Below are 25,443 nucleotides of genomic sequence, written 5' to 3'. Positions count from 1 at the left end.
CTTAGCTGGTAGAGTGCTTGCCTCGTAAGCACGACGCCCTGAGTTCAATCCCCGGTACCGCAAAAAAAAAAAAAAAAAAAAAGAGTCACCCCCAAAGAATTGTTTTTCTTTCACTATCTTTATGGACTCAGGGAGGTATTCACTGTGATTCACTCATGACAATCACTATTTTGGATGCTCAAATTGTCCCAAATTCGAGATCCACGTTTTCCTTGAACTTTTCTTGTCTAGACTTGGAATCTTCTAGTGGAAAAAAACACTTAAGACCACAAAATCTCCTACTCAAGAGGCTGCAGCAGAGGGATAGAAAGTTTGAGTCCAGTCTGGGAAATTTTTCAAGACACTGTCAGAAATTTTTAAAACTAATTTAAAAATTTTTTGAAAAGGGCTGGGAATGCAGCAGAGCACTTACCTAGCATGTGTGAGAACCTGGGTTCCATCCCCAGCACCGCAAAAAAAAAAAAGAAAAAAGAAAGAAATAAGGCAGGCTCTAGCATTGCTCATGTTACTGGGGTGTTATGGTCATTCAGAGACACAAAATATATTTGGGGAGACAGGCATGGTGGTACATGCCTGTAATCGCAGCAGCCCTTTGGAAGGCTGAGACAGAAGAATTGCAAATTTGAGGCCAGCTTCAGCAACTCAGCAAGACCTTAAGCAACTTGGTTAGACCCTGTCTTAAAATAAAAAATAAAAGACTGGGGGTATAGCTCAGTGGTTAAGTACCTCTATGTTCAATCTCCAGTGCCCCCTTCCTACCCACCCCCAAAATATATATACATATATTTGAGGGGGAAAATATGTATTTTGAAAAGTTAGTTCAATGTGAATGTACTTAATATCACTAAACTGGATGCTAAAATGATTACGATGGCAAATGTTATGCAAATTTTACCAAAATTTTAAAGAGTTAGGACTGGGAGGTGTAGCTCAGTGGTAGAGCACTGAGGCCTTGGGCTCAATCCCAGCATCAAAATAAACAAATACATACATTTAGAAATTGACTTCCTGATGATACTTCCAGTTTGAATTTAATGTCACATGGTTTTTATTTTACCTATCTGGTTCTGCATTTGGTTCCTATTAATATTAGTACATTTATTTACCTTATGACATTTATTCTACAGGTCTAAAAAAGTAATACCAATGCTATAGTTATTCTTGAGTGAAGTTTAATTTTTTTAAGTATTGCAAAGTTTACTAGAAGAGAAAGAAATTACACCCTCAATGGAGAAGGCGGGTTGTCCAGAGGAGAGAAGAGTGACAATATTCCAACATTCCCTTTAGTTCCCTAGTTTTTATCTGGGTCTTAAAGAAGTTTCTAGACAGACCTACCAATGTACAACCTCTCAACTTTTGACTGATCATCAAATTGCCTCAGATTTTAAGTCCCTATTGCACATGATTTCACCCACAGGTACTTCATCAAAACCCAAGGGAGTCAGTTTTTTTGTTTGTTTGTTTGTTTGGTACTAGGGGTTGAACCCAAGGCTACTTAACTACTGAGCTCAGCCCTTTTTGTATTTTATTTACAGACAGTGTCTTGCTGAGTTGCTAAGTGCCTTGCTAAATTGCTGAGACTGGCTTTGAACTCAAGATCCTCCTACTTCAGCCTCCCTGAGTTCCTGGGATTATAGGCATGCACCACCGTACCTGGCTGCAATAAATTTTTTAGACTTCTTTTTGTCTACAGAAAATATCCTGCAAAGGATTCCCTGTCAGTGTATACAACTTTAAGGGAACTTGAAATAATTATTTTTCTGGTGGTTATGTTATTAATTTAATACATAGGTTCATTTGATTTGTTCTCAGCTTTATCTGACTTTCATTTTGTTTTTTGATAATATGTGGTATGAGTCACTTGATGATACATTTGCTGTTGAGAATCAGTTATAGAATGAGCCCTTTAATGACACTAGGAATTTAGTGAGAGAAATAAGCTAGGATTTTATTGAGTAGCAGAGCGATCTCCATTGGGTCCACTTGAAGCCAAGTCCTTCTTTGACACTCCAAGGTCCCTTTAGCTACCTGTCTGCTTCCTAGGGCCTCCAGTGGAACCATCTCATCTGTAGACAGCAACCTTCCTCTCACACTGCAGCTTAAAGATGACATGTCTTTCTTTTGGGAAATTTTCATGATGTCATAGTACAAATATTTATCATCCCAGTAATGGGTCCACCTATTGTGATGGTCTACCCCAAAGCCAAACAAGGACACCTGGAAGATGGGATAAAACAGGAGATGGCCATGGGGTAGCAGGCTGGATCCTGTCCTGCCTCCACGCACATCTGCTACTTCTTCAGCAAACACATTCAACACCCGGTGTACAGGCTTCCTCTTGGGGTTGAGAGGAGGAAGGAGTTCACCTCATCCAGTGGAGATAAACTCTAAATACTCAGTGACCCTGGAGCCCAGGAAAGAGTATCAGCTAGCTTCTTCCCAACATGTTGAGGGAAGAGAGGATTCCCTCTGGACACAGGAGGACATTCCAGGCATGTGAGAAGGCAAAATGTAGCTGGTGTCATTAAGGAACCCCAAGAAGCCCAGTGTGGGAGTCTGGGAGAGAGGAAGCCAGAGGTCAGATCATACATGGTCTTGAAAGTCAAGCATAAAACTTTTAGAGTTACACAAAAATCCCTGGAAGAGAATTTTTTTAGTGGCAAAGGAATGAAGGTCTTGAGTTACAGAAGATGTCTTACCTGATCACAGGTATGCAAGGCATACACCAGAGCCACAAACCCCAAGGATGGATACTGACCATGGGTTTTCCAGCCAATGTTCCTGGATGTATTAAGGAAGGAGATGCTGATAATCAGAACCTGAGGAAGGTGGAAGAGAGTGCTGACCTGAAGCCTGTCCATGGCCACCCACAGCCGTATGCTCCTCCTCTCCCTTTTCCTTCCTGGTCTCTCACCTTGTCTTTGATTTCACCAGTGAATCGACTATCCGAAATCTAAAAAAGGATTAGGTCAGTCATTTGACACAGCAGCCCCCAAGTTTAGGTAGGACTTGGGGGACCCCAACATTCACAAGGATCTCTTCGAAGTTCCCACGGTCACTACATACAACGGCACCCCCTCTTACTGACATACCCAGGGTTTTTTGGCTTCCGGGAGTACTTATGATCACGTAGCACTGCCATGATCCACCTCAGACCAGATGAATTCAATGGAAGCAGCAGCTGGGGTTAGGGCTGTCAGCACTGGCAATCTCAGGCTGCATAATACGCATGGTGGTTGTATTCCCTACATCTGTCTCAAAGCCTCGGACAGGAGCTTTGTCATCCTGGAAGGAAGAGCAAGATGGTCATTTGGTGGGCGGGGTGGGGGGAATGGCTTAGCCTTTCAGGTCTCCACCCCTTACCCTGTACCTACCGGAGTACCACGTTATGTTGGTTAATCCTGAAGCCAAGACCAGAACCTAGTAAGGACCTTGAGTTTCCTACCACTGCACAGGTCTGGCATCTGGACTTCACATGGTCCAGATAATGCATGGGAAATACATCAGTCAAACTGAGTCCTCTTAACGTTCTTGTGTGATCTGACTCCCTGAAGTCCCTAGAGCATAGGAAGGGGAAAATTTAGGGGCTTAGTCCAGCCTCCCACTACCTGTAGAAAAAAGTTATGAGTCTATGCCATGAGGAAGAGATGACCAGAACCTGGGTTTGGGGTGGGATGTGAAAGAGACCAAGAGTGTGCACTGACCAGCCACAATACCAGAGCATCATAGACATAGAATTTTCTGACATCAGAGGCTCTAGGTCCTTTACAAAGTGTCCTGTCAAACCAGTCAGACTCTCCAGGCATCTGGAGGCAGGCAGAGCACTCACGGACTCCAGACAAGCAGCTGCAATTTCTGGAAATATTTCTGTAACAATGGCAGGTCCTTGAGTGCATGTTGTCCATATTGTTCAGGCTGACCTCGGGTTCAGGAAGGAAGCATCAGCCACAAGGAAAGCATAAAGACAGCTATCAAACACAGACTCCAGAATCGAACCCTCATCGCTGATTCCAGTGGTGGTCCCTAGCAGACAGTACATTGGCTCTGACACCTGGCACAGGAAAAGAGGAGGGCATGGGGCCACAGACACCCCAGTGTCACTCATTCTGATGGCTTCATCCCATTGCCCAGTCTTCCACATCACACCACCCAACACTTGATTCTGGCTTCCCTACTCACCTGTTAATCACTAAAGGGAGTTACCCAAGCATGAATTAGAGACTGAAAGGGAGATGTGACATTTCTATGTCTTGCGGTCTCCCTGAGGATATTGATGCCAAAGGGGGTCTTCCCTGCCAGCCCAACAATATTAGGGACCTCATCACAGAGGATGCATTGTGACCTCTTCTATGTAGGATCATGATCAAGGCCTCCTCCTTTCTTTGGCATTCAGCTCAGAGCCCAGAGGACAAGGAATTTAACTTTAATTACACCTATAATCCCAGAGGCCCTGGAGGCTGAGGCAGGAGGATTGCAATTTCAAGCCAGTCTCAGCAACTTAGCGAGGCCCTGAGCAACTTAGTGAGGCCCTGTCTCAAAATAAAAAATCAAAGGGCTAGGAAGATGTATTAGTGGTTAAGTGCCCCTGGGTTCAATACCTGGTACCCAAAAAAAAAAAAAAAAGATACTGGGTATCTTGAAACAACTAGAAGAGAGTTTTTTAATGTTCTTACACAATAAAGAATAAATGTTTAAGATGATGCATATGCTTATTGTCCTGACTTGATAATTATACTATATATATTTATCAAAATATTACATTCTATTCCATAAATATGTACAATTATTATATGTAAATTAAAAATAAAAAACTTTCAGGGACTGTAGTTGTGGCTCAGTGGTAGAGTGCTTGCTTAGCATGTGTGAGGCAATGGGTTCAATCCTCAGAGTCACATAAAACTAATAAAAGTATTGTGTCCATTTACAACTAAAAAATATATTTAAAAATAAAAAAATTTTTAAAAATCAGCAAAAAAATCTTTCTGAACAATGTGATTAAAAAATTTTTGCATGTGTTTATGTAAGTCTCAAAAAGAAAAAAAAGTCAACCCTAGGAGGTTTCTGTTACTGTAGAGTGCCATGAAGAGCATTCTAATATATTTCTTGTTATAAAAATGTAAGTTAACCACAGAAAAAGCACTTGACAAAATGCAGCACTCTTCATATTCAAAACACCACAAAATTCGGGACAGTAGGAACATACCTCATTATCATAAAAGTTGTCTATGCCAAGGCAAACAGTCATTCTAAATAGAGAAAAAATTGAAAGCATTCCTTCTAAAACTGGATCAAGACAGGGATGCCTTCTTTCAACCGCTTCTATTCACATCATCCTTGAAACTCTAGTAAGAGCAATCAGACTGAGGAAAGAATTAAATGGATACCAATAGGAAAGTAAGAACGCAAACTATCACTATTTGCTGATGACATGATTTTATATTTAGAAGATCAAAAAAAATTCCACCATAAAACTTCTAGAACTCATAATTGAATTCAGCAAAGTAGCAGGATATAAAATCAATACCCCCCAAAATCAAATGCATTTCTATATATAAGCAACAAATCCACTGCAAGAGAAATTAGGAAAACTACCCATATACGATAGCCTCAAAAAAATAAAAATACTTGGGAATCAATCTAACAAGAGGTAAAAGACCTCTACAGTGAAAATTACAGAACACTAAAAAAAGAAACTGAAGAAGACCTTAGAAGATGGAAAGATCTCTCATGCTCTTGGATAGGCAGAATTAATATTGTCAAAATGGCCATACTACCAAAAGTGTTATACAGATTCAATGCAATTCCTATTAAAATCCCAATGACATTCTTCATAGAAATAGAAAAAGCAATCATGAAATTCATTTGGAAAAATAAAAGACCCAGAATAACCAAGGCAATCCTTAGTAAGAAGAGTGAAGCAGGAGGCATCACAATACCAGACCTCAAACTATACTACAGAGCAATAGTAACAAAAACGGCATGGTATTAGTACCAAAATAGATATGTGGACCAATGGTACAAAATAGAAGACACAGAGACAAACCCACATAAATACAGTTACCTCATACTAGACGAAGGCGCCAAAAATATACATTGGAGAAAAGATAGCCTATTCAACAAAAGGTGCTGGGAAAACTGGAAATCCATAAGTAATAAAATGAAATTAAACCTCTATCTTTCACCCTGCACTCAAAGTGGATCAAAGACTTAGGCACTAGAACAAAGACCCCAAACCTAGTAGAAGAACAAGTAGGCCCAAATCTTCTTTATATCAGCTTAGAACCTGACTTCCTTAACTAGACTCCTAAAGTGCAAGAAGTAAAATTAAGAATCAATAAATGGGATGAATTCAAACTAAAAAGCTTCTTTTCAGCAAAGGAAACAATAACGTGAAGAGAGAGCCTAGAGAATGGGAAAAAATCTTTACCACACACACCTCAGATAGAGCACTAATCTCCAAGATATATAAAGAACTCAAAAAACTTAACACCAAAAAACCAAGTAACCCGATCAATAAACGGTTAAGGAACTAAACAGATACTTCATAGAAGAAATATAATCAATCAACAAACATGAAAAAATGTTCATCATCTCTCGCAATTAGAGAAATGCAAATCAAAACTACTCTAAGATTTCATCTCACTCCAGTCAGAAGTCAATTATCAAGAATACAAGCAATAATAAGTGTGGCAAGATGTGGGGAAAAGGTACACTCATATGTTGTTGTGGGACTGCAGATTGGTGCAGCCACTTTGGAAAGCACTATGGAAAGCACTACTTAGAAAACTTGGAATGGAACCACCATTTGACCCAGCTATCTCACTCCTCAGTTTATACCCAAAGGACTTAAATCAGCAAACTACAGTGATGCAATCACATCAATGTTTATAGCAGCTCATTCACAATAGCTAAACTATGGAACCAACCTAGATGGCCCTTCAACAGATGAATGGATAAAGAAAATATGGTACATATACACAATGGAATATTACCTTAAGAAGAATGAAATTATGGCATTTACAGGTAAATGGGATGGAACTAGAGAATATCATGCTAATTGAAAAAAGCCAATCCCAAAAAAACCAAAGGTCCAAATGTTTCCTCTGATAAGTGGGATGCTGATCCATAGCAGGAGTGGGTGGGGAAGATTGAAGGAATTTGGATTATGTAGAAGGGAGTGAGGGGAGGGGTGAGGTGGTGGGGATGGGAAAGGGTGGTAGATTGAGACAGACATTATTACCCTATATACATGTATGAAAAAAATGTTTTTAAATTTATCACTGTCAAAAAATTATCAAGATAACAAAAAGTAAGTTAGAATCAGAATTGGTAGACCATAGAATTTTTTAATAGTCACCTTTTCATGTTTTTTGCCACTTTTTTTTTTTTACCATTGTGCCAAAGTATAACATTTTCTCTCTTACTTGGTATAGTTAGACTTTTAAATATTTTAACTATTGAAAATTAAGATGGAAAATGGTATTTCATTTATGGTATTGATATTAATATCCCTGACCATCAATAATATTGGTGATCAAAGGTTTTTGGCCATGTGATTTTTCCTCTGTAAATGTCAGTTTGTCTTTTGCCCATGCCTTAATGGTTGCTTATTTAAGAATTCTTCAATTAGTATTGATACTAACTTCTCAGGTATATGTATAGGATTATCTTCTCTGAGTTTTTAGGGCTCTTTTTTTAACTTTCAGGTATCTGAATGAACAAAAGTACTCTTAATATAGTCAAATTTATCAATCTTTTATTTTATAGTCAATGCTTTTTGTCTTTTGTTTAATCATCTTTCTTATACCAAGATCTACAATATATTTACCTATATTTTCTATTAGTTTCCAAGGTTTTCTCCCCCCGTGTTTACTAGGGATTGAATGCAGGGCCTCTCACGCATGCTAGGCAGCACTCTACTATCAAGCTATATCCCCATCCTTTTAATTATTTTTTTGAAACAGGATTTCACTAAGTTGCTCAGGCTATCCTAAAACTTGAGATTCTTTTGCCTCAGCCTCCTGAGTAGCTGGGATTACACCATGCCTGGCTGTTTTCTTTTTTTGTTCTTTTCTTTTCTTTTTTTTTTAAACAGTTAAATCCTTAACCCATTTGGGGTTAATTTTTGTATGTGATATGTGGTAGGGACCCAATTTCATCTTTTCCATATGGATAATTTTTTTTCTAGTCCAGTAGGAAATAGTCTCCTACTTCCTCTGAAAATAATGAAACTGATTATTCTATGTGTTTGATCATTTGAGAGAAGATATGCTGCAATCTATACTCCTCACCATTTGAGCCCCAAAGATTAGGACCTGTATGGGCCGTAGCTGGACAGTGAGCTTGCCGAGGTTGCCGGCATACCCTGGCTGACAGGCGACTTCCAGGCGAAAACTTTAGACCCCCCCTAAAGGTATTGGGGAACAGAAATTTCAAGTAAGGAAAGTACAAGAACCTCAGAGAACTAAAATACAGCCAGAGAGTTAAAAAGTTTAATGCTTGTTATGGTTTAGATATGAAGTGCCCCCAAAAGCTAAGTGTGAGACAAGAGTTTTCAGGAGATGATATGATTAGACTGTGAGAGGTATAACCTAATTGGGTGGATTAATCCACTGCTGTGGATTAACTGGGTGGTACTGTAGGCAGATTGGGTGTGGTTGGAGAACTAGGTCACTGGGGGGTTTACATCTCGTCCCTGGTTGAGTGGGAGCTCTTTCTCTTCTTCCTGGTTGCTGTGTTCTGAGCTGCTTCCCTCCTCCATGCCTTCCCACCATAATATTCTGCCTTAATTTGACACATCGAATTAATCAGTTTCATTAACTCCAGTGTTGGCTAAACTGGACTGAACCTCTGAAAACCATGACCCAAAATAAACTTTTCCTTCTCTAATCATTCGTGTCAGGTCTTTTGGTCACTGTGACGAAAAAGCTGACTAAAACAATGTTTATGTGGGCAGAGGGCCTTGAGTCCAGGAAAAGGCAGAGAATTGGAACTGAAACCCCTAAATAAACTGAGAACCTCAAAATTATGAACCTTCAGTAAAAAACTGGGCTAGAAAGTAGCTTGCCCCCTCACATGGGTGAAGCAAGGGAAGCTTGCCTCTTTAACCTAAGGATGAAAGAGCCTCCCCCACACACTTTGCAAGGAGTTGGGTCTAAATTTACACCTCCTGTAAATCCAGGGGATCAGACAGAGCCAATTACTATAAACATGGCCCCTAAGATCTGATTCTTCCTTCCCAGACTGTGCTGCTGAAAGAGAATCAGGCTTGGATTTTATTCAGTACCAGACTGATCTCCATACAAATTCCTCTTATCCTTTACCCACTGTAAGTTTTTGCAGTCTTGATGCTGCTGCTGCAATCTAAAGACTCCCCAGCATTCAGTCCCAAAGGAGTAGGACCGGTGTAGCCGTCAGCGGGGTATCATGCGTGGATGGTAAGCTTGCACAGCACACCCTATCTGGCTGGCGACTCCGTTTCTGTTCTGTACTCTGCATAGACAGGATCTCCTGGGGGCCACTGATCTGGCTTGTTATTCTCTCAGCAACAGGACCATTTTCTTCCCTCTTCTGATTCAAATCCAAAAAGGGCGGGCTGGTGGATAAAAGAGGGATGTGTGTGTCAGCAGCCAGATCCTGTCCCTGCCCCACCTCCTCTCATTCAACATATAGAGCACAGGATGTCTGGAGACCTGGGAGGAGAATGAAGCTCACTTACTCCAGGGAAGACAGATTCTACACCTTGTGAGATAAAGACTCTCATAAAATCACACTGGAGCCCAGATAGACCATCAACTAGCTGCTGCTCATGACACTGGGAGAATGCAAGTATTCTTCCAGGGAGGTAACAGACGGGCATTCCAGGCGGGAGGAACAGCCTATAGGTGGCATGAGGTAGCTAGCGTATTTGGGGGAACTACCAAGAAGCCCAGTTTGAGCAACGGGAGAAAGAGGCAAGAAAAGGGGTTAGACTATGCAGGGCCTTGAATACCAGACAGAAAACTTTACATTTTGTTGAAAGCAATGGGGAACAGAAATTTTAAGTGAGGAAAGTACAAGGAACTTTCATGTCTGGGCTCAGGAATGCAAGGCCAGAACAGAGCCATAAGCCTCAGGATTGGATACTGACCCTGGGTTTCCAGTCAGTTGCCCTCTTTTACTTGAGGGAGAAGAGGGAAGGCTGGCCTGAGGGCCTTCCCACAGCAACCCATAGCCACATCCTTCTCCTTCCCTGTCCTTTCACCTTACGATCTCCCACTTCCCTAGGGAACCAGACCATCTCCCAAAATGGAGGCAGTAGAGTTCAGAAAGCTCCTGAGACTTGGGAAAATCCTGCAGGTGCCCCTCAGTAAGTCAGCAGAGACTTTTCCCAGAACCCTTCCACCTTCCCCTGAAGTGACCTCTCTTCACCACCACACAGCCTATCTGGGTATACCTTGTCACTCACAGTATTTGAAGTCCCCAATAGATCAGAAAGTTACAGCAACTGCCTCCAGGAACCCTGGTCACTGGCATTCCTGGGACAGATGAAGGGTCCTGTGATTTGGTTCCCCATATCGGCCTCAAAGTCCTGGACAGGAGCCTGGTTCATCCTGGGAAAGAAAATGTAAACTGACAGAACCTAGGGCAGGCCGATGGTCCCCCTGCTTACTGCCCTTTTCTCAGCACCCAACTGAAGACCATGCAGTGTGGTCAGTGTTGCTGAGACCAGAGCCCAATAGGATCAGTGAGTCCTCTGACAAAAGCACAGATCCAACAGAAGTCAAAATGGTGCAACAAGGTTCTGGGAATCACTTTTGACAGCATCTGCCATACTTTTCTAAGCTTGCTTACTGAGTTTATGCACTGGTAAATAGCACAAGGAGGAAACTGGGCCAGGTATCAGCAGAAGGAAACAGGCTTCAGTAGGTGAGACCTACAGCCAGAAACCAGGGATGAGGCCGAAAGGAGGGAAATGCATTAAATCGTGCTGAGGGCAGGGGTTTGGGCCACAAAAAGATAGGCTAGGCCTGGAGGGAAAGGAGATAGGTCAGGACGAGTGCTGACCACTAGTTAACCACCCAAGAAGTTTTGTCCGTGTAAGGTACCCTGTGGTCTTTTCATGACATGCTTCAAACCAGTTCCATTCTCTGACTGTGTGGTAGCAGGAGGAGCAGTTGAGGTACTCAGATGGGCAGCCACACTTCCCGAATTTGATCCAAGAGCAGTGCAGTGCCATGGTATCAGGCACACCCGTTTCTCCTGGGGTGATGATTCAGCTGCCAGATCCAGGTAGGAGATGACCAGCCACAAGATGAACACCCAGAAGATCCACAGGACAAAAATCTTCCAACGTGCTTCATGTCTGGCCCAGGAAATGGCTCACATGGCAGGCAGTAGCCTGGCTTCTGTTACCTGGAAGGATGTGGGACTGAGGCTACAGACAGTACTTGCATTATTACTCTGTCCTGTAGGCCCCCAGAGTTACCCAACCCACTATCCTTCCACCTCTTTCCAACCTCTCATCTCTTACCTCCCTATTCATTTGCTCACCCCAAAGAGGACTCTGAATGGGCCTGAGATGGGAGGTGCTAGAACAGAGAGATACATAAGTTGGTGTCCCAAATGCTTCCCCGAGAGGGACATCTCTCAGTGTCATCAAAGTACACATTGTGACCTCCCTTCTATATCCTGCCTAGAAAAAGTTACCACTCTCTCCTCTAACATACATTACATTGAGTATGAAACCCACAGGAAGAGGAACTAACCATGCCTCTTTCTCTCTCTCTCTCTCTCTCTCCTCTCTCTCTCTCTCTCTCTCTCTCTCTCTCTCTCTTCTCTCTCTCTCTTTCTCTAGTGTTGCTGGGCACTGAACCCAGGGCTAGGGAAGTGCCAAGTGTTCTACCACTGACTCACACCCTGAGCCCATGTACCTCTTCTTTTCTTTTTTGGTACTGGAGATTGAGCTCAGGAGTGCTTTACCACAGAGCTGCATCCCCAGTTCCTTTTTTTGTTTTGTTTTGAGACAGGGTCTCACTAAGTCACCAAAGCTGTCCTTGACCTATGATCCTCTTGCCTCAGCCTCGTGGAGTCACTGGGATTACAGGTGTGCACCACCACACCCAGCAATGTCTCTCTTCTTTCAGTGGACTCACAAAGACATCTCACCTGAACAAGTCTGAGGCTGAACTCATGATTTTCCCTATAATCCAATCCACTCCCAAAATGTCCTTATCTCAATGAATGGTCCCATCATATCCCCTATGTGTGCTGGAAGCTTAATTCCTCAGTGCTGCAGAGTTGGGAGGTGGACCTAGTGGGAGGTGTTTGGGCCATGGGAACACAGCCCTCATGAATGGATTAGGGCTTTTCTCTCAGGAACAGAAATGGGTTAGTTATTATGGGAGTTCAACCCCTTATTTTCTCTTTTGCACATGCCCTTTCCTCTTTTTAAAATTTTAATGTTATTAAGTAAATGTTGAATAATTTATGATTCATTTATTTATGTTGAGTTTTCTCCTTTTCATACCATGTTATGAAACAGCACAAGACCTTCACTGGATGCAACAGCATGATCTTGGACTTCCCATCTTCTAGAACCAAAATAAATCTCTTTCCTTTATAAATTTTCCAGGTTTTTTATTATAGCAACAGAAAATGAATTAAGACACTAGTTACTGAGGCAGGAGAATTGTTTGAATCTAGGCATTCCAAGCCAGCCTGGGCCACAGTGATACTCTGTGTCAAAAACAACAGCCAGGCATGGTGTAATCCCAGTGACTCCTAGAGGCTGAGGCAGGAGGATCACAAATTCAAAGCCAGCCTCAGCAACTTAGCGAGATCTGTCTCAAAACAAAAAATAAAAAGGACTGGGGATGTGGCTCCGTGGTTAAGCGCCCCTGGGTTCAATCCCTGGTAACATAAAACGAAAACAAAACAAAAAAACTATGAGGGTTGGGAAGTAGTTCAGTGGTACAGCGCCTCCCTAGAGTCGGTGACGCTCGGTTCAATCCCCAGAAGCACAGAAGGCGGGAAAAAAGTAGTTTAACCTAAGAAAAAGCGAGGAGCATTTAATGTATGTCATTACGGCAGTATTACTGCACGAGCTGCAACAGGAAGCCGGGTCGAGCGCTTAAGCGCCACACACTTGAAGACAAACACTGGGCGCACTTTCTGCACAAGGCAAGTTCAGGCCGCTATTACTGTTTCCGGTCGCAGACACCTCCTCCAACCCTCTCCCGGACCCCCCAAGTGGTCTTCCCAGTTGAGCCTAAACAACTCGGGCGCGAGGGGGCGTGGCAGCACAAGTGGGCGGGGGTGACCTGTCAGAACGCGGGCGAGGGGTGGGACCAGCGTGAACATTTGCTGCGCCTGCGTAAGGAAAGCGAGGAGGCGTGGCTCCGGCTCCGGGCCGGAAGGAGGAGGCTGCAGAGGCGGGCCGGCTGGCATCCCCTTTCCGGCCGGTCCCCATGGAGGCGCTGGGGAAGCTGAAGCAGTTCGATGCCTACCCCAAGACTCTGGAGGACTTCCGGGTCAAGACCTGCGGGGGCGCCACGGGTAGGCAGCTGCAGGGCCAGGGTTGCGGGGAGGGGGTGTCCTGAACCTTGGCCCTGGCTCCTGGACTCAGACCGGCCTGCTGGAGTCTGAGGGAGTGGCACAGAGGCCGTTCTGACCCTCGCTCCTCGCCCTGCAGTGACCATCGTCAGTGGCCTTCTCATGCTGCTACTGTTCCTGTCGGAGCTGCAGTATTACCTCACCACTGAGGTAACGGGCGGGGCCTAATGGTGGGCGTGGCTTTGCATCGGAGGGGTCGGACCTCTGTGGGTGGGCGTGGGGAAGGAGAGACGTGATGCCACATCTAACTGAGATAGCATTTGCCCCAGGTGCATCCTGAGCTCTACGTGGACAAGTCTCGGGGAGATAAACTGAAAATCAACATCGATGTACTTTCCCACACATGCCTTGTGCCTGTGAGTATCTCACCATAGGTGAGGGTCGCAAGCCCCAGGGCTTTCAGGTGGGCTTCCAGATTCACACCTCCATCCTTAGATTTGGACTGGACCCCAGGACAGCCTCCTTCTCCTTATCCATTTCTGCCCTAAGGCAGGCTGTTTACCCCCAAACCCAGATTTCCATTCCATTAGTGTCCTAGTACCTTAATTTGACTTTCTGCTTTCAGATTTGAGCATTGATGCCATGGATGTGGCTGGGGAACAACAGCTGGATGTGGAACACAACCTCTTCAAGCAAAGACTAGACAAGGATGGCATTCCTGTGAGCTCAGAGGCTGAGCGACATGGTAACCAGCGGGGTACTGGGTCTCAGATCCCAGAACTGGACATAACCAAGCCCCACAAATAGGCTGAGGCAGGCTGTGACATATTAAACAGCTAACATCTAGAGAAGTCAACTGGCTGGCCTAAGGTCCCTTAGCTATTAAGAGTTATTGAGTTGAAATCCAGTCTCACTTCTACATAGCTGAGGAGGATACTGCCTGGCTATCATTCTCTGCTTGTTGTAGTTTGAGTAACAGAAGTTTGAGGATGGGTGCTCTATGTGATTGTCATGGTGGAATTCCTTTAAATAAATCTAAGTTACTCTTGAGTATTTGCTTCCCTATCCCATTGACTGAACTCAGCCCTTAATGCTGTTCCCCCTTTGGATTGCATATGGCTCAGTTAGGAGTCTAGATTCTCCCTGGGAGAGGTCATAGGTGCAGACCTGTAATCCCAGCAATTCAGAAGACTGAGGCAGGAGGATTGCAAGTGCAAGTTTAAGGCCAGCCTCAGTAATTTAGCAGGATCTTGTCTCAAATAAAAAGAAGGACTGAGGCTGTAGCTCAGTGGTAGAGTGCCCCTGGGTGCAATCCCCAGTACTCAAAACAAAACAAAAGAAAACAAAAAAGAGTTTGGTTTTCCAGTCATATTGCCTAGGTTCAGTTCTAACTTTGTTTCTTGCAGAATGTAAGCCTCAGCTATAAAGTGGTGATAAAATATAGGAGTCATCACATGGAATTAAAGGATCAAGTAAAGTACATTTGGTCCCCAACTTGTATTTCAACTTAAGATTTTTTAACTTTATGGTGATATGAAAGTGTACCCATGCAAACATTGTTTTTCATTTTCAGTATAGCATTCAATGAATTAACTCAAGATAGTCAATAATTTATTATAAAATAGACATTGCATTAGATGATTTTGCCCAACTGTAGGCTAATATAAGTATTCTGAGTATGTTTAATATAGGTTGGGCTAAGCTATGATGTTCTGTAGAACATTAAGTATTGAAATGCATTTTCAAGTTGTCATATTTTCAATTTATAATGTTATATTGATACACAACTCCATTGTAAGTTAAGAAACACCTGTAATATGTGTAAAATGCATAATGCCGAGTGGGTACTCACTTTTAGCTTCCTTTCCTTTATCAAAGTGGCCTCCCTTAACAAGTATTGTTAGCCAGCCGCAGTTCATCTTCACAGTAGAGTCATTGTGGGGATTAAATGAGACAATGTATATAAAGTGCAGAGACCTATATGCAACTAACTTTTAGTATTTACCTTTATTGTTTTCTTTTTTTTTTTTTTTTTTTGGTACAGGGGATTGAATCCAGGGGCACTTAACCAGTGAACCATATCTCCAGTCCTTTTTTGTATTTTCTTTTGAGACAGGGTTTCACTAAGTTGCTTAGACCTTGCTAGGTTACTGAGGCTGACTTTGAACTTGCGACCATCATGCCTCAGCCACCCCAGCTACTGGGATTATACGTGTGCACTACTGTGCCCAGCTCATTTTCTTACTTATTTTTATTAAAAAGACTTAATATATGTGTAGAAATGTTTAATGCCTAACCCATAGAATGTACTATGTAATATTAGATCTTTTTTTTTTTTTAATTTGTTCTAAGTAGTTGTACATGACAGTAGTAGATCCTTCTATAACTTGAATTATTAACAACCCTCTAGCCAAAGAACCCATGCAGGAACTAGAGCTAGAGATGTCACCTTGTCTGCCTTCAGCTGATGCCTTTGTCTCTGCCCTCTCCTTAGAGCTGGGGAAAGTCGAGATGATGGTGTTTGACCCAGATTCCCTGGACCCTGATCGCTGTGAGAGCTGCTATGGTGCTGAGTCTGAAGACATCAAGTGAGCAGGACTCCACGGGTGGGGAGCAGGCTTCCCATCAGGGGCCGCCTGTTAGTCAGCCTCAGCCATGGTCAGACCTGTAGCAGGTGGGTGGTCAAACCAAGAGTTTAGAGGGATATGCAGTGCATTCCTCAGTCATTGACCTGGTTCAGGTAACTAATGTTCTGTGAGCAGGTCCTCCCTGGGAGCTGCAGACCTAGAGATGAGGCTGAGTGGTACCTGCCCTTCAGCTTAGCGAAGTGGTTCAGCTACCTGGCTTCCAGTGTGGCCTCTGGCCAATCCATGTCACCTTTCTGTGTGAAGAAGGATAATAATAATACCCTCCTTATAAGAGGCACATGAAGATTAAATATATATTGTACCTAAAGCATTGAGGTAGAAGACCTAGCCCAGATTATCAAGCCCTTAGTATTTGGTAACTGCTGTGGGGCTTCCCACATCCGACCCTTGAGAAGCTGACACTGCTCTTCTGGGTGGAGCCTAGGAATGTTGTTTTGTTTTGTTTTTTGTTTGTTTGGTACTGGGGATTGAACCCAGAGGTGCTCTAACACTGAGCGTCATACCCCACCTTTTATATTTTTATTTTGAGACATGGTCTTGTGAAGTTGTTTAGAGCCTCACTAAGTTGCTGAAACTGGCCTGGAACTTGCAATCCTCCTGCCTCAACCTCCCAAGTTGCTGAAATTACAGGCGTGTACCTCTGCATCTATCTTGGAATATATACTTTAAAGTTATTTTCAGTGGGAGACTTTGGGTATAGCTCAGTGCCTAGCTTGCATGAGACCCTTAAATTCAGTCCACAGCACTACAAAAAAAAATTTTTCCCCCCTGTGGTAAAATATATGTGACACAATATTTGCCATTTCAATCATTTCTAAGTGTATAATTCAGTGGCATTAAGAACATTCACGGTGTTGTACAACCATCACCACTATCTGTTCCATGATAGTTCATCACCCCAAACAGATTGGGAACACATATTTTGAATAGCCTGTTGCCAGTGAGGGAACACTGGGGAACATTTGGTGGCCAATGATGAGGCTAACAGAAGCTTTATAACAGGCAGAACTGCTCAGGCTTTCTTTCCCAAGGTGCCAGCACTGGTCACATTCTTCACCCCTTGCCCCATCTCCTATAGGTGCTGTAACACCTGTGAAGATGTGCGGGAGGCGTATCGCCGTCGAGGTTGGGCCTTTAAGAATCCAGACACTATTGAGCAGTGCCGGCGAGAGGGCTTCAGCCAGAAGATGCAGGAGCAGAAGAATGAAGGCTGCCAGGTGTATGGCTTCTTGGAAGTCAACAAGGTACTAAGATGGATCAGAGCAAGGCAGGGCAGCTGGGCTGAGCTGTGCTGGGAAAGCTGCACCATGAAGCGAGGGCCCAGGCAGGTCCTCAGCAGACAAAGGGTGGACACCGCTAGAGAATGAGAGGAAATATCCCCTACAGGTGGCCGGAAACTTCCACTTTGCCCCTGGGAAGAGCTTCCAGCAGTCCCATGTGCATGGTGAGTGGTCCTGCATCACTGGGCTGGGGAATTTTTAGACCCTGGACACCCTTTTGGTGTGTTGGCATGCCCCTCACATGCCTCATGTTCTTTTGTCTTTGGTCCAAAGCAGGCTTTTCTTCATCTCAGGACAGCAGTTTGGCACAGTGGTTAAGAGCACAGGCTGAAGAGCCAAACTGCCTGGGTTCAGATGTGAGTTTCAAACCTTACTGGCTGTGTGACTTTGAGAACATTTCTTAATCTTTTTGAACTTCAGTTTCCTTCTTGGTAAAATGGTGATAGTACTGATCCCACAGGGCAGTTGTGCAGGTTAAAATTTACAGGGGCTAGGGACATAGGTAGCTCAGTGGTGGAGCACTTGTCTACCATGTGCAAGGCCCTGGGTTTCAATCTCTAGCAGTTAAGAAAAACCAAAAACTGTAGCACAGAGCCTGGCTTGTGGTAGGCACTTATTTAAATGGTACTCCGCGTGTGAGACTTTGGGAAAGCAGAGCTGGGTTGGAATTCAGATTCTTCCACTCTTGAGCTATGTCATATTTGGGAATTATGGAGCCCTACTCAGTTTCTCTTCCATCAAGTGGGGATAATGATGCTAATACCCCTCTCACAGGGATGTGAGATGAATGAGATTTATTCTCATTCATTTATTCATTTATGCATTCACTAGATATTTAGTAGTCACCCACTATGTTCCATTTGTTAGTGTTGAGAATGTTGAGATGTTAAGAATACAGCAGTTACTAAGATCCAAGCCCTAGGAACATTTTAGTAAAGAAATAGTAAACAAATATGAAAAATGTATATCAGATGCTATTAAGTAGTGTATTCCAAAACAAGGCAGGATAATGATGATGGATGTGAGGGTTAGAATGGGGCACTGTGCTATTTTAATTAGGGTAGTTAGGGAAAGACTCTCTTATGAGGTTACACTTGAGAAAAAACCTGAGAGAGGTGAGGGAGCCAACCATGTTGATGTCAGAGGGCACCATTCTAAGCAAAAAGAACAGTAAATGTAAATCCCAAAGACAAGAATGGACTTAGCAAGTTCAAGGTGCAGTCATGAAGTTAGGGTGGCTAGAGTCTGCCAGAGTGAGTAGAGGATTGTGGTTAGATACTGGGTGAGAGAGGTAAAAGGGCCATGCCATGTAGGTCATGAAAGGGGCATTGTAGCAGCCAGGTGTGGTGGCACATGCATGTAATCCCAGCAGCTCAGGAGGCTGAGGCAGGAGTAGCACAAGTTCAAAACCAACCTCAGCAACTTAGCAAGACCCTAGGCAACTTAACAAGACCCTGTCTCAAAATAAAATATAAAAAACTGCGGATGTGGCTCAGTGGTTAAGTACCCTTGGGTTCAATACCTGGTACTAAAAAAAGATGGTAGTTGAGTGGGGGTCATTGTAGGAACTTTGACTTCTATGCTGCATGAGATGGGAAGCCATCATAGGACTTTGGAGAAGTGTGTGATCTGACTTAACTTTTAAAAGGTAAGTAGCACTCTGGGGAGAAAACTAGGGGAAAGGACAGAATCAGAGGCCAGTGAGGAGACCACTGCAATCATTAATCCAGGCAAAAAATGGTAGAACTTGTCTCAGAGCAGCAGTAGAGGTGGTAAGAAGTAATTGGGTTCTGTGAATGCATCTGTGTAGATGTTGAAGGTAGAACTGAGAGGAGCTGTTGATGGATATGATGGATTAAGGAAAGAGTTGAGGATGACTCCAAAGTTTTGTGCCCAAGTAGTTGGGAGAATGGAGCTGCCATTTAGTGAGCTGAAGATTCAGAGGGACAGGTTTACTTGTTTGGAACTGAGGAGTGTATAGTAGTATTCAGCTTCTGACACGTTCAGACTAATAGGATTTGAGTGTCTTTATAGACACCTAGGATGCCAGGTAAACAGTTGGCTGTTCATGCCCGAGTTCAGGAAGAGGAATGACCTGGAGTCACAAACATTGGAGCCATCAGCATATTTAAAGCCATGGGACTCCATAAATCACCCTGAAGGTGAAGGTAGATGGAAAAGGAAGAGCTCAAAGTGTGAGTGCCAGGTCTCCTATGTTAAAGGCTAAGGGCATCAGGAACCTTAGGAGGAGACTGGGAAGAATCACTGTTGAGGTAGGAATCCAAGGCAGGAGAGTGGCAACCTGCAAGCCAAGGGATGGGTGTTTCAAAGACTGTATCAGATGCTTCTGGACATCAAGCAAGAATAGAACATGTCAGGTAACCTGGTCATCATTTGTGGCCTTGACAGAGCCATTTTGCGGCACAAGAGGGAATGTGAGGGGATTTGGAACAAGTGAGTATAGGTGAGCCTGTTGCTCTAAAGGGAGAGGAGCGTGAGCTATAATGGAGGGAAATGGGGAGAAGGGAGGGTTTCTAAGGTGGGTGGGTAGCAGAATGTTAACTCACCATTGGAAATTAGCGAATAAGGACAAAAGGAGTGATGCTCCAGAGATGAGGGACAGTTCCTCTAGTAAAGTCCTTGAGGAGAAAGAAGACAGAGTGTAGTGCCTTGGGCACATGGAAACACCAGATGTGGCAGCTTGGGGAAAGCAGACTGTAGGCATAGGCAGGGTAATAGTGAGGGTGGTGGAAGCCCAAGGATAGTCTCGTGTGTGGTTCTTTATCTTCATGATGTGGGAAGCAAGTCATTGGCTGAAGATGAGGAGAAAGGGGAAAAGATAGTGATTTGAGAAAGAGGAAGGATATAAGTGATCATGGTGGGGTGGGAGAGGGCATGCTCAGGAGGTGGAGCAGGGCTTCCCAGCACCCCTAGAGTCTCCTTGGAGTTGGACCAAGAGTGGGATGTGAGGCCTATCAGCTTAATTGTCTGGTTCTTCCCGGATGCGTGAGGGTGGGCTTAGAGTAGAGAGAGCATTGGTATCATCTGGTGTTTGGTGTTGCCACGTGCTGCAAAGGTAAGGGAGTCAAAGGCACGTGCAAAGGAGTACTACTGAACGTGCTGGGGCACACCCAGTGGTAGATCACTGGCCTAGCTTGTGTGAGGCCCTGGGCTTAATCCCCAGCACTGCAAAACAAAACAAAAAGTAAAAATTCCTGGTGCTGGACCATAGGATCTAAGCCAGTAAAGGAGGGAAGCCAGGATATGGGAGTAGGAGTGGAGACAGAAGCCGAAAGCCAGAGAGGAGGCCTGGGAAGCAAGAGACTGCAGGTCCTTGATATAGTTGTAAAGAATTATTGGATTCAGGGTACTGGAGGGAAGGAGTGGGAAATCAAAGTTGATGGTTGGCACATGGGGTGCTTAAAATTTAAATTGCAAAGGGTTAAGGAATGGCCAGCAGAGCTGGTGGCTCAGTTGGGTGAAAGACAAGACTAGGAAGAAGGGAATGTCCAGGAACTGGGAGGCCAGGAAGGCTCATGGATGGGACTGTGGAAATCACAGGAACTGTGATGGGGTAGCACAGGAGAGGGACAGGCAGTTGCTGAACCATTGAGAAATTGTGGGAGAAATGTCCTAGAAGTTCTGTGGAGCTTCACAACTACAACAAGTAGGGATGGGTTGCCAGGAGTTGTAAGGCACCTCAAGGGGTAGTGATCTGAAAGGGGCAATAAAGAGCAAGAGAGACCTCCCTTTAGGCCAAGAAGGGGATGGGTGTGGAAGACAAAATAGTCACTAACTGAGGTGATGCGAGGTCGTACCTTGAAGGGGGAGAGCTGGGCAAGAGGGTGCAGGAGCGCGGGGGGTGTAGCTTGGTAGGGAGCACTTGCCTCGCCTGTGTGAAGCCCTGGGTTCCATCCCCAGCACTGCAAAAATAATTGAATAAAACGAGAGTGAAGGGACTGTGTAGAAGTTGACGCTGGGTATTGCTGATGACTGAGTAACAGACCCAGGGAAGGGTGTGGAAGGGTTGGGAATCAGGACAACACGGGGGATATACAAAGTCACTTGGTGAGAAGAGTGTAGGGCGTGAGAACTGAGCTACTCCGAGTGACTGAGGTAAGCAGAAGGTGGCGTCCCGAGCAGCCCTGCAGGTCTTTCAGTCAGTATGTGGAGTGAGGCCAAGCGTGGGGAGGGCAGGTGCGAGTGCGTCTGGGGGACTCTGCAGAACTCTGGAGGAAGGTAGCTCACTAGGATGTAGGAAGGTTATCAGTGAGGAGTGGTTGGCACAAGGCCTTGCAAGTACTCAGTAGGAGGTAGTGCCTCGAAGGCAGTAACATCTCTGCTTCTCTGCTGGGGGCTGTTTTCAGAGTCATGAACCCCAGGGCAAGAGTTGCCTTAAGCATGGAAGGATGTTCAGACACAAAGCTGTAGTTGCCCAAGACCAGAAATCTGTCTGAATTGAGCCCTGGGAGCTACTTTCTGATATCCTTCTGGATTGGGGAGTGGAGTATAATCTTACTTTGTAAAATTTATTGAGTATTTTCCCATCTTTCCAGGTCCTCAGGACAGCCCTTTGCAGAGGAGACATAGGTTCAGGAAGGGCAGTGATTTGTCCAAGGTCACACAGCTAGGAAAGTGGCTCTTTGGACTCTTGGTCTTTTGTTCTTCCTTGGCCAACACACTTCTGTCCCCAAGCCATCTTGCTCTCTTCTTTGGCCAGGGAAGGGCTCCATTGAGGATACAGAAAGACTTGCTAGCTGGGGCCAGACCTTGTTGCTGAGGCAGGAACATTCCAGTCTTCCCTCGTACCACATATCTTGTTCTATAGTTTCACTGTGAAGCTCTGAATCTGTGTTCTCTTCCTCCCTTCTCTCTCTCCTTCCCTCCCCCATGCTGCAGTACATGCTGTGGAGAGTAAGTGGCCCTGTCCTCCAGGGAGGCTAAGCCCCACTTCTGGGGCAGCCTGTCCTAGGAAGTGGGGAGGTTTGGATGGGTTTGGGATTGGGGTCTTCTCTGGCCTGCCTGCTCGGTGACTATAAAGAGCACTGGGACATATCTTTAAGGTAGGATTCCTTGCAGCAGGAGGGATTGGGGGTCAGAGGGCAGGAAGAACTTGTTATGGAACAGTTGGTACAGGGTGCCCATGGGATTCCCTCTGGGGAACTTGGAGGGAAATTGGGGAAAGAGCTAAGCATTCTCAGGTCCCACCTCACTTTGGGGTTAAATGATTTGCTGTCAGACTAGTCAGTGGCTTTTGTTTCCTGAGTCATAGGCTGGGCCTTGGGAATGAAGGCCTCAAGTTCCTGTGTTTGTCAGGGAAGAAATGGCCTGTATTCTTATGACCCCTGAGGAAAGTGCAGACTCTCACAGGCTCAGGGCAGGCCCTTTCTGTGTCCTTAAGCAGGACCAGGAGGTGTGAAGCTGGATTAGGGGTCAAAGAGATTCAGGCAGGTCACACTCCAGAGCGAGGAGGGAGGATGCTTGAATAAGGACTGAGGGGGCCAGGAGACCAGTTTGCTCCCCCTGATGACCCTTTCTCCCTTCTCTCCTAGTCCATGACTTGCAGAGTTTTGGCCTTGACAACGTACGTACCAGGTGGACACCATGGATGGGCGGGGGGGTGGGGAGACTTGGCTGTTGCCTTCATTTCTCTGAGGCAGGGTCGCACATAGAGAACAATACGCCCCCTCTGTGGAATCCCTTCTGTGGGTTGAATGAAAGTGAGGCACTGAGATCTGAGCAGGCCAAGGGCAGGGATGTGGATGGGCAGGAGCATCTTAGACTGAGGGAGCCTCAGGGCAAAGTTAGGAGGGAGTGTGGTGCTTGTAAGGAACGGTAAGGGCAGGTATGGGTGGGGAGACTGGGGGAGTTGGCGGGACCAGAGCACACAGGACTTAGAGGCCACACTGAGGTGTCCAGTCTTTCCCCTAATAGGGACACTGTCAGCCTACCCTAAGCAGGGTCATGACATACCAGTTTTGCATTTTTAAAAGATCTCCCTGGTGGCTGAGACACAGGAAGGGAGTTTATCTGGAGACCAGGCTTTCGTGGCTTAAGGCCTCCAGGAAAAGTTTGCACCTGCCATGCAGAATCAGTACCTGGTCCGAGTGTACCCACATGTGAGTGAAGCCAGTACCCTAGACTCATGAGCCCCAGGAGCCTGCATGAACAGTGGGAAGAAAGAGTTCTTAGGTAGGAAATGGGAGATGTCTCTCTTGGACAGGTTTTTTCCTTAAAGCCATAGCTTCTCCCAGACAGGGCCCTTCCTTCCCTTCATCCCTACTTTCCCCATCTTACAGACAGACCTAGGCATCCCTGTCTGCTAGTGTAATACAGAGCTTGGTATGGGGTGGGGACTGTCAGGAACTTAGGTACTAATGTTGCTTACAGATCAACATGACCCACTACATCCAGCATCTGTCATTCGGGCAGGACTACCCAGGCATTGTCAACCCCTTGGACCACACCAACGTAACTGCACCCCAAGGTACCAACCTGGGAGGTAGTCCCCTGCCACCAAAGCCCTGGCTGGCATCCATGCCCAATACTTTCTTCTCCCTGCAGCTTCCATGATGTTCCAGTACTTTGTGAAGGTGGTACCCACAGTGTACATGAAAGTAGATGGGGAGGTGAGTCTTCAGGAGCTCAGATGTCATTCTCCTGCTTGGTGCCAAGCATTGAGATCCTTCATTTAGCTCCTTCAGCCTGGAAAGTCAAGTGCTCCTCTTATCCCCATATGGTGGATACCATATGAGACTCAGAGGACTTGCCCTGACAGAGTTCAGGCCTGGGCACTACCAGATTTCAAAGCACTTGCCCTTTCTACCACCCAGACTTCCATTCCTCCAATGCCTGCTGTCCCCCTGGGATCTGTCCTGGACTGGGCACTGGCCAGGTCAAGTCTTCTGGGGCCCTGTTCCATTCCTGCCCTGACTTGTGGAGCAGCCTCTCTGTAGAGTGGTAAAAAGCAAGGGGCTAAGGGGCACGGAAGTCAGTCCTGGCCATAGGATTGGCCTTGGAGAGTCGTTTCCCACCCCTGGGCCTCCTGTGAGAGCATCCACCAGATGGAGCTGGAATGGGTAAACTGTAAAGAACTGGTGACTAGAGGGGAAATTGGGATGGCAAGGCAGTCCCAGGGAGTCTGGGTGGTCCCTATGCCTTGCAGTATTGGTTACCAGTGTGGCACCTTGTTCTCTCTCTGTGTAGTCAAAGCTCAACAAGATGAAGGGCCGGGATCGGGGGGAGGGTTGGGAGCCAGCTGATAGACCCACCTCTGGCCCTGGCTCCCTTCCCACCCCAGGTGCTGAGGACAAATCAGTTCTCTGTGACCAGACATGAGAAAGTCGCCAATGGGCTTCTGGGTGACCAGGGGCTCCCCGGAGTCTTTGTGCTCTATGAGTTGTCACCTATGATGGTGAAGCTGACCGAGAAGCACAGGTGAGAGGAGGGGACGGGAGTGGCCAGGCCTGGGCCTGTGGGAATAGGGTGCTCACTGAGCCCACCTGCTCCCTCTGCCAGGTCCTTCACCCACTTCCTGACAGGCGTGTGTGCCATCATTGGGGGCATGTTCACAGGTAGGAAGTCTAGGGTGTCTGTCTGGGGGTTGGGGTCAGAGTGGGAATATGAATTCCGAGTGGACCACGTTTGGGTTGGAAAGAAGGTGCACTTTAAGAGCCAAGGGGAGATGCTGACCTGGCCAGTAAGGTGACAGACTACAAGGTTGAGCCAAGGGTCCGGCAAGGCCAGAGCAGCTTTTGTCTCTCCCAGTGGCTGGACTCATCGATTCGCTCATCTACCACTCAGCCCGAGCCATCCAGAAGAAAATCGACCTAGGGAAGACGACGTAGTCATCCTTTACTCGATTGGTTCCTCCCTCTCTCCCGTTTCTCCGGCCTGTGATTATATCCCCAGCCTCTCCCACCCCCACAGCCCTCACCTCCTCACATTCATCCCCAGCCCCAGGTTGATAAATATTGATTGTG

At 45.4% G+C, this 25,443-nt stretch overlaps 2 protein-coding genes across 2 annotated transcripts in view; one reads left to right on the top strand and one right to left on the bottom strand.

Annotated features, from left to right (window-relative positions):
- The window catches only part of C2H20orf173 (chromosome 2 C20orf173 homolog), a 17,161-nt gene extending 3,711 nt beyond the window's left edge, over nucleotides 1-13,450 (bottom strand). Inside the window, 8 exon segments of the mRNA XM_053743345.1 lie at nucleotides 2,700-2,819; nucleotides 2,915-2,953; nucleotides 10,436-10,672; nucleotides 10,741-10,845; nucleotides 10,920-10,969; nucleotides 11,047-11,208; nucleotides 11,211-11,344; nucleotides 13,302-13,450. Coding sequence (XP_053599320.1) covers nucleotides 2,700-2,819; nucleotides 2,915-2,953; nucleotides 10,436-10,672; nucleotides 10,741-10,845; nucleotides 10,920-10,969; nucleotides 11,047-11,208; nucleotides 11,211-11,344; nucleotides 13,302-13,450 — 996 coding nt within the window.
- Ergic3 (ERGIC and golgi 3) lies at nucleotides 13,376-25,443 on the top strand. The gene is given in 15 exon segments (XM_047542278.1): nucleotides 13,376-13,536; nucleotides 13,673-13,743; nucleotides 13,863-13,923; nucleotides 13,926-13,949; nucleotides 14,159-14,278; nucleotides 16,028-16,121; nucleotides 17,260-17,425; nucleotides 17,568-17,625; nucleotides 22,361-22,375; nucleotides 23,014-23,045; nucleotides 23,852-23,948; nucleotides 24,026-24,090; nucleotides 24,762-24,898; nucleotides 24,980-25,035; nucleotides 25,229-25,443. Coding segments are annotated over 15 exon segments (1,164 nt in total). The 5' UTR covers nucleotides 13,376-13,448; the 3' UTR covers nucleotides 25,309-25,443.

This window comes from Sciurus carolinensis, chromosome 2, assembly GCF_902686445.1.
Source record: "Sciurus carolinensis chromosome 2, mSciCar1.2, whole genome shotgun sequence".
Taxonomy (NCBI): Eukaryota; Metazoa; Chordata; class Mammalia; order Rodentia; family Sciuridae; genus Sciurus; species Sciurus carolinensis.
The sequence above is the reverse complement of the archived record's forward strand: the minus strand, read 5'-3'. Positions and strand labels throughout refer to the sequence as shown.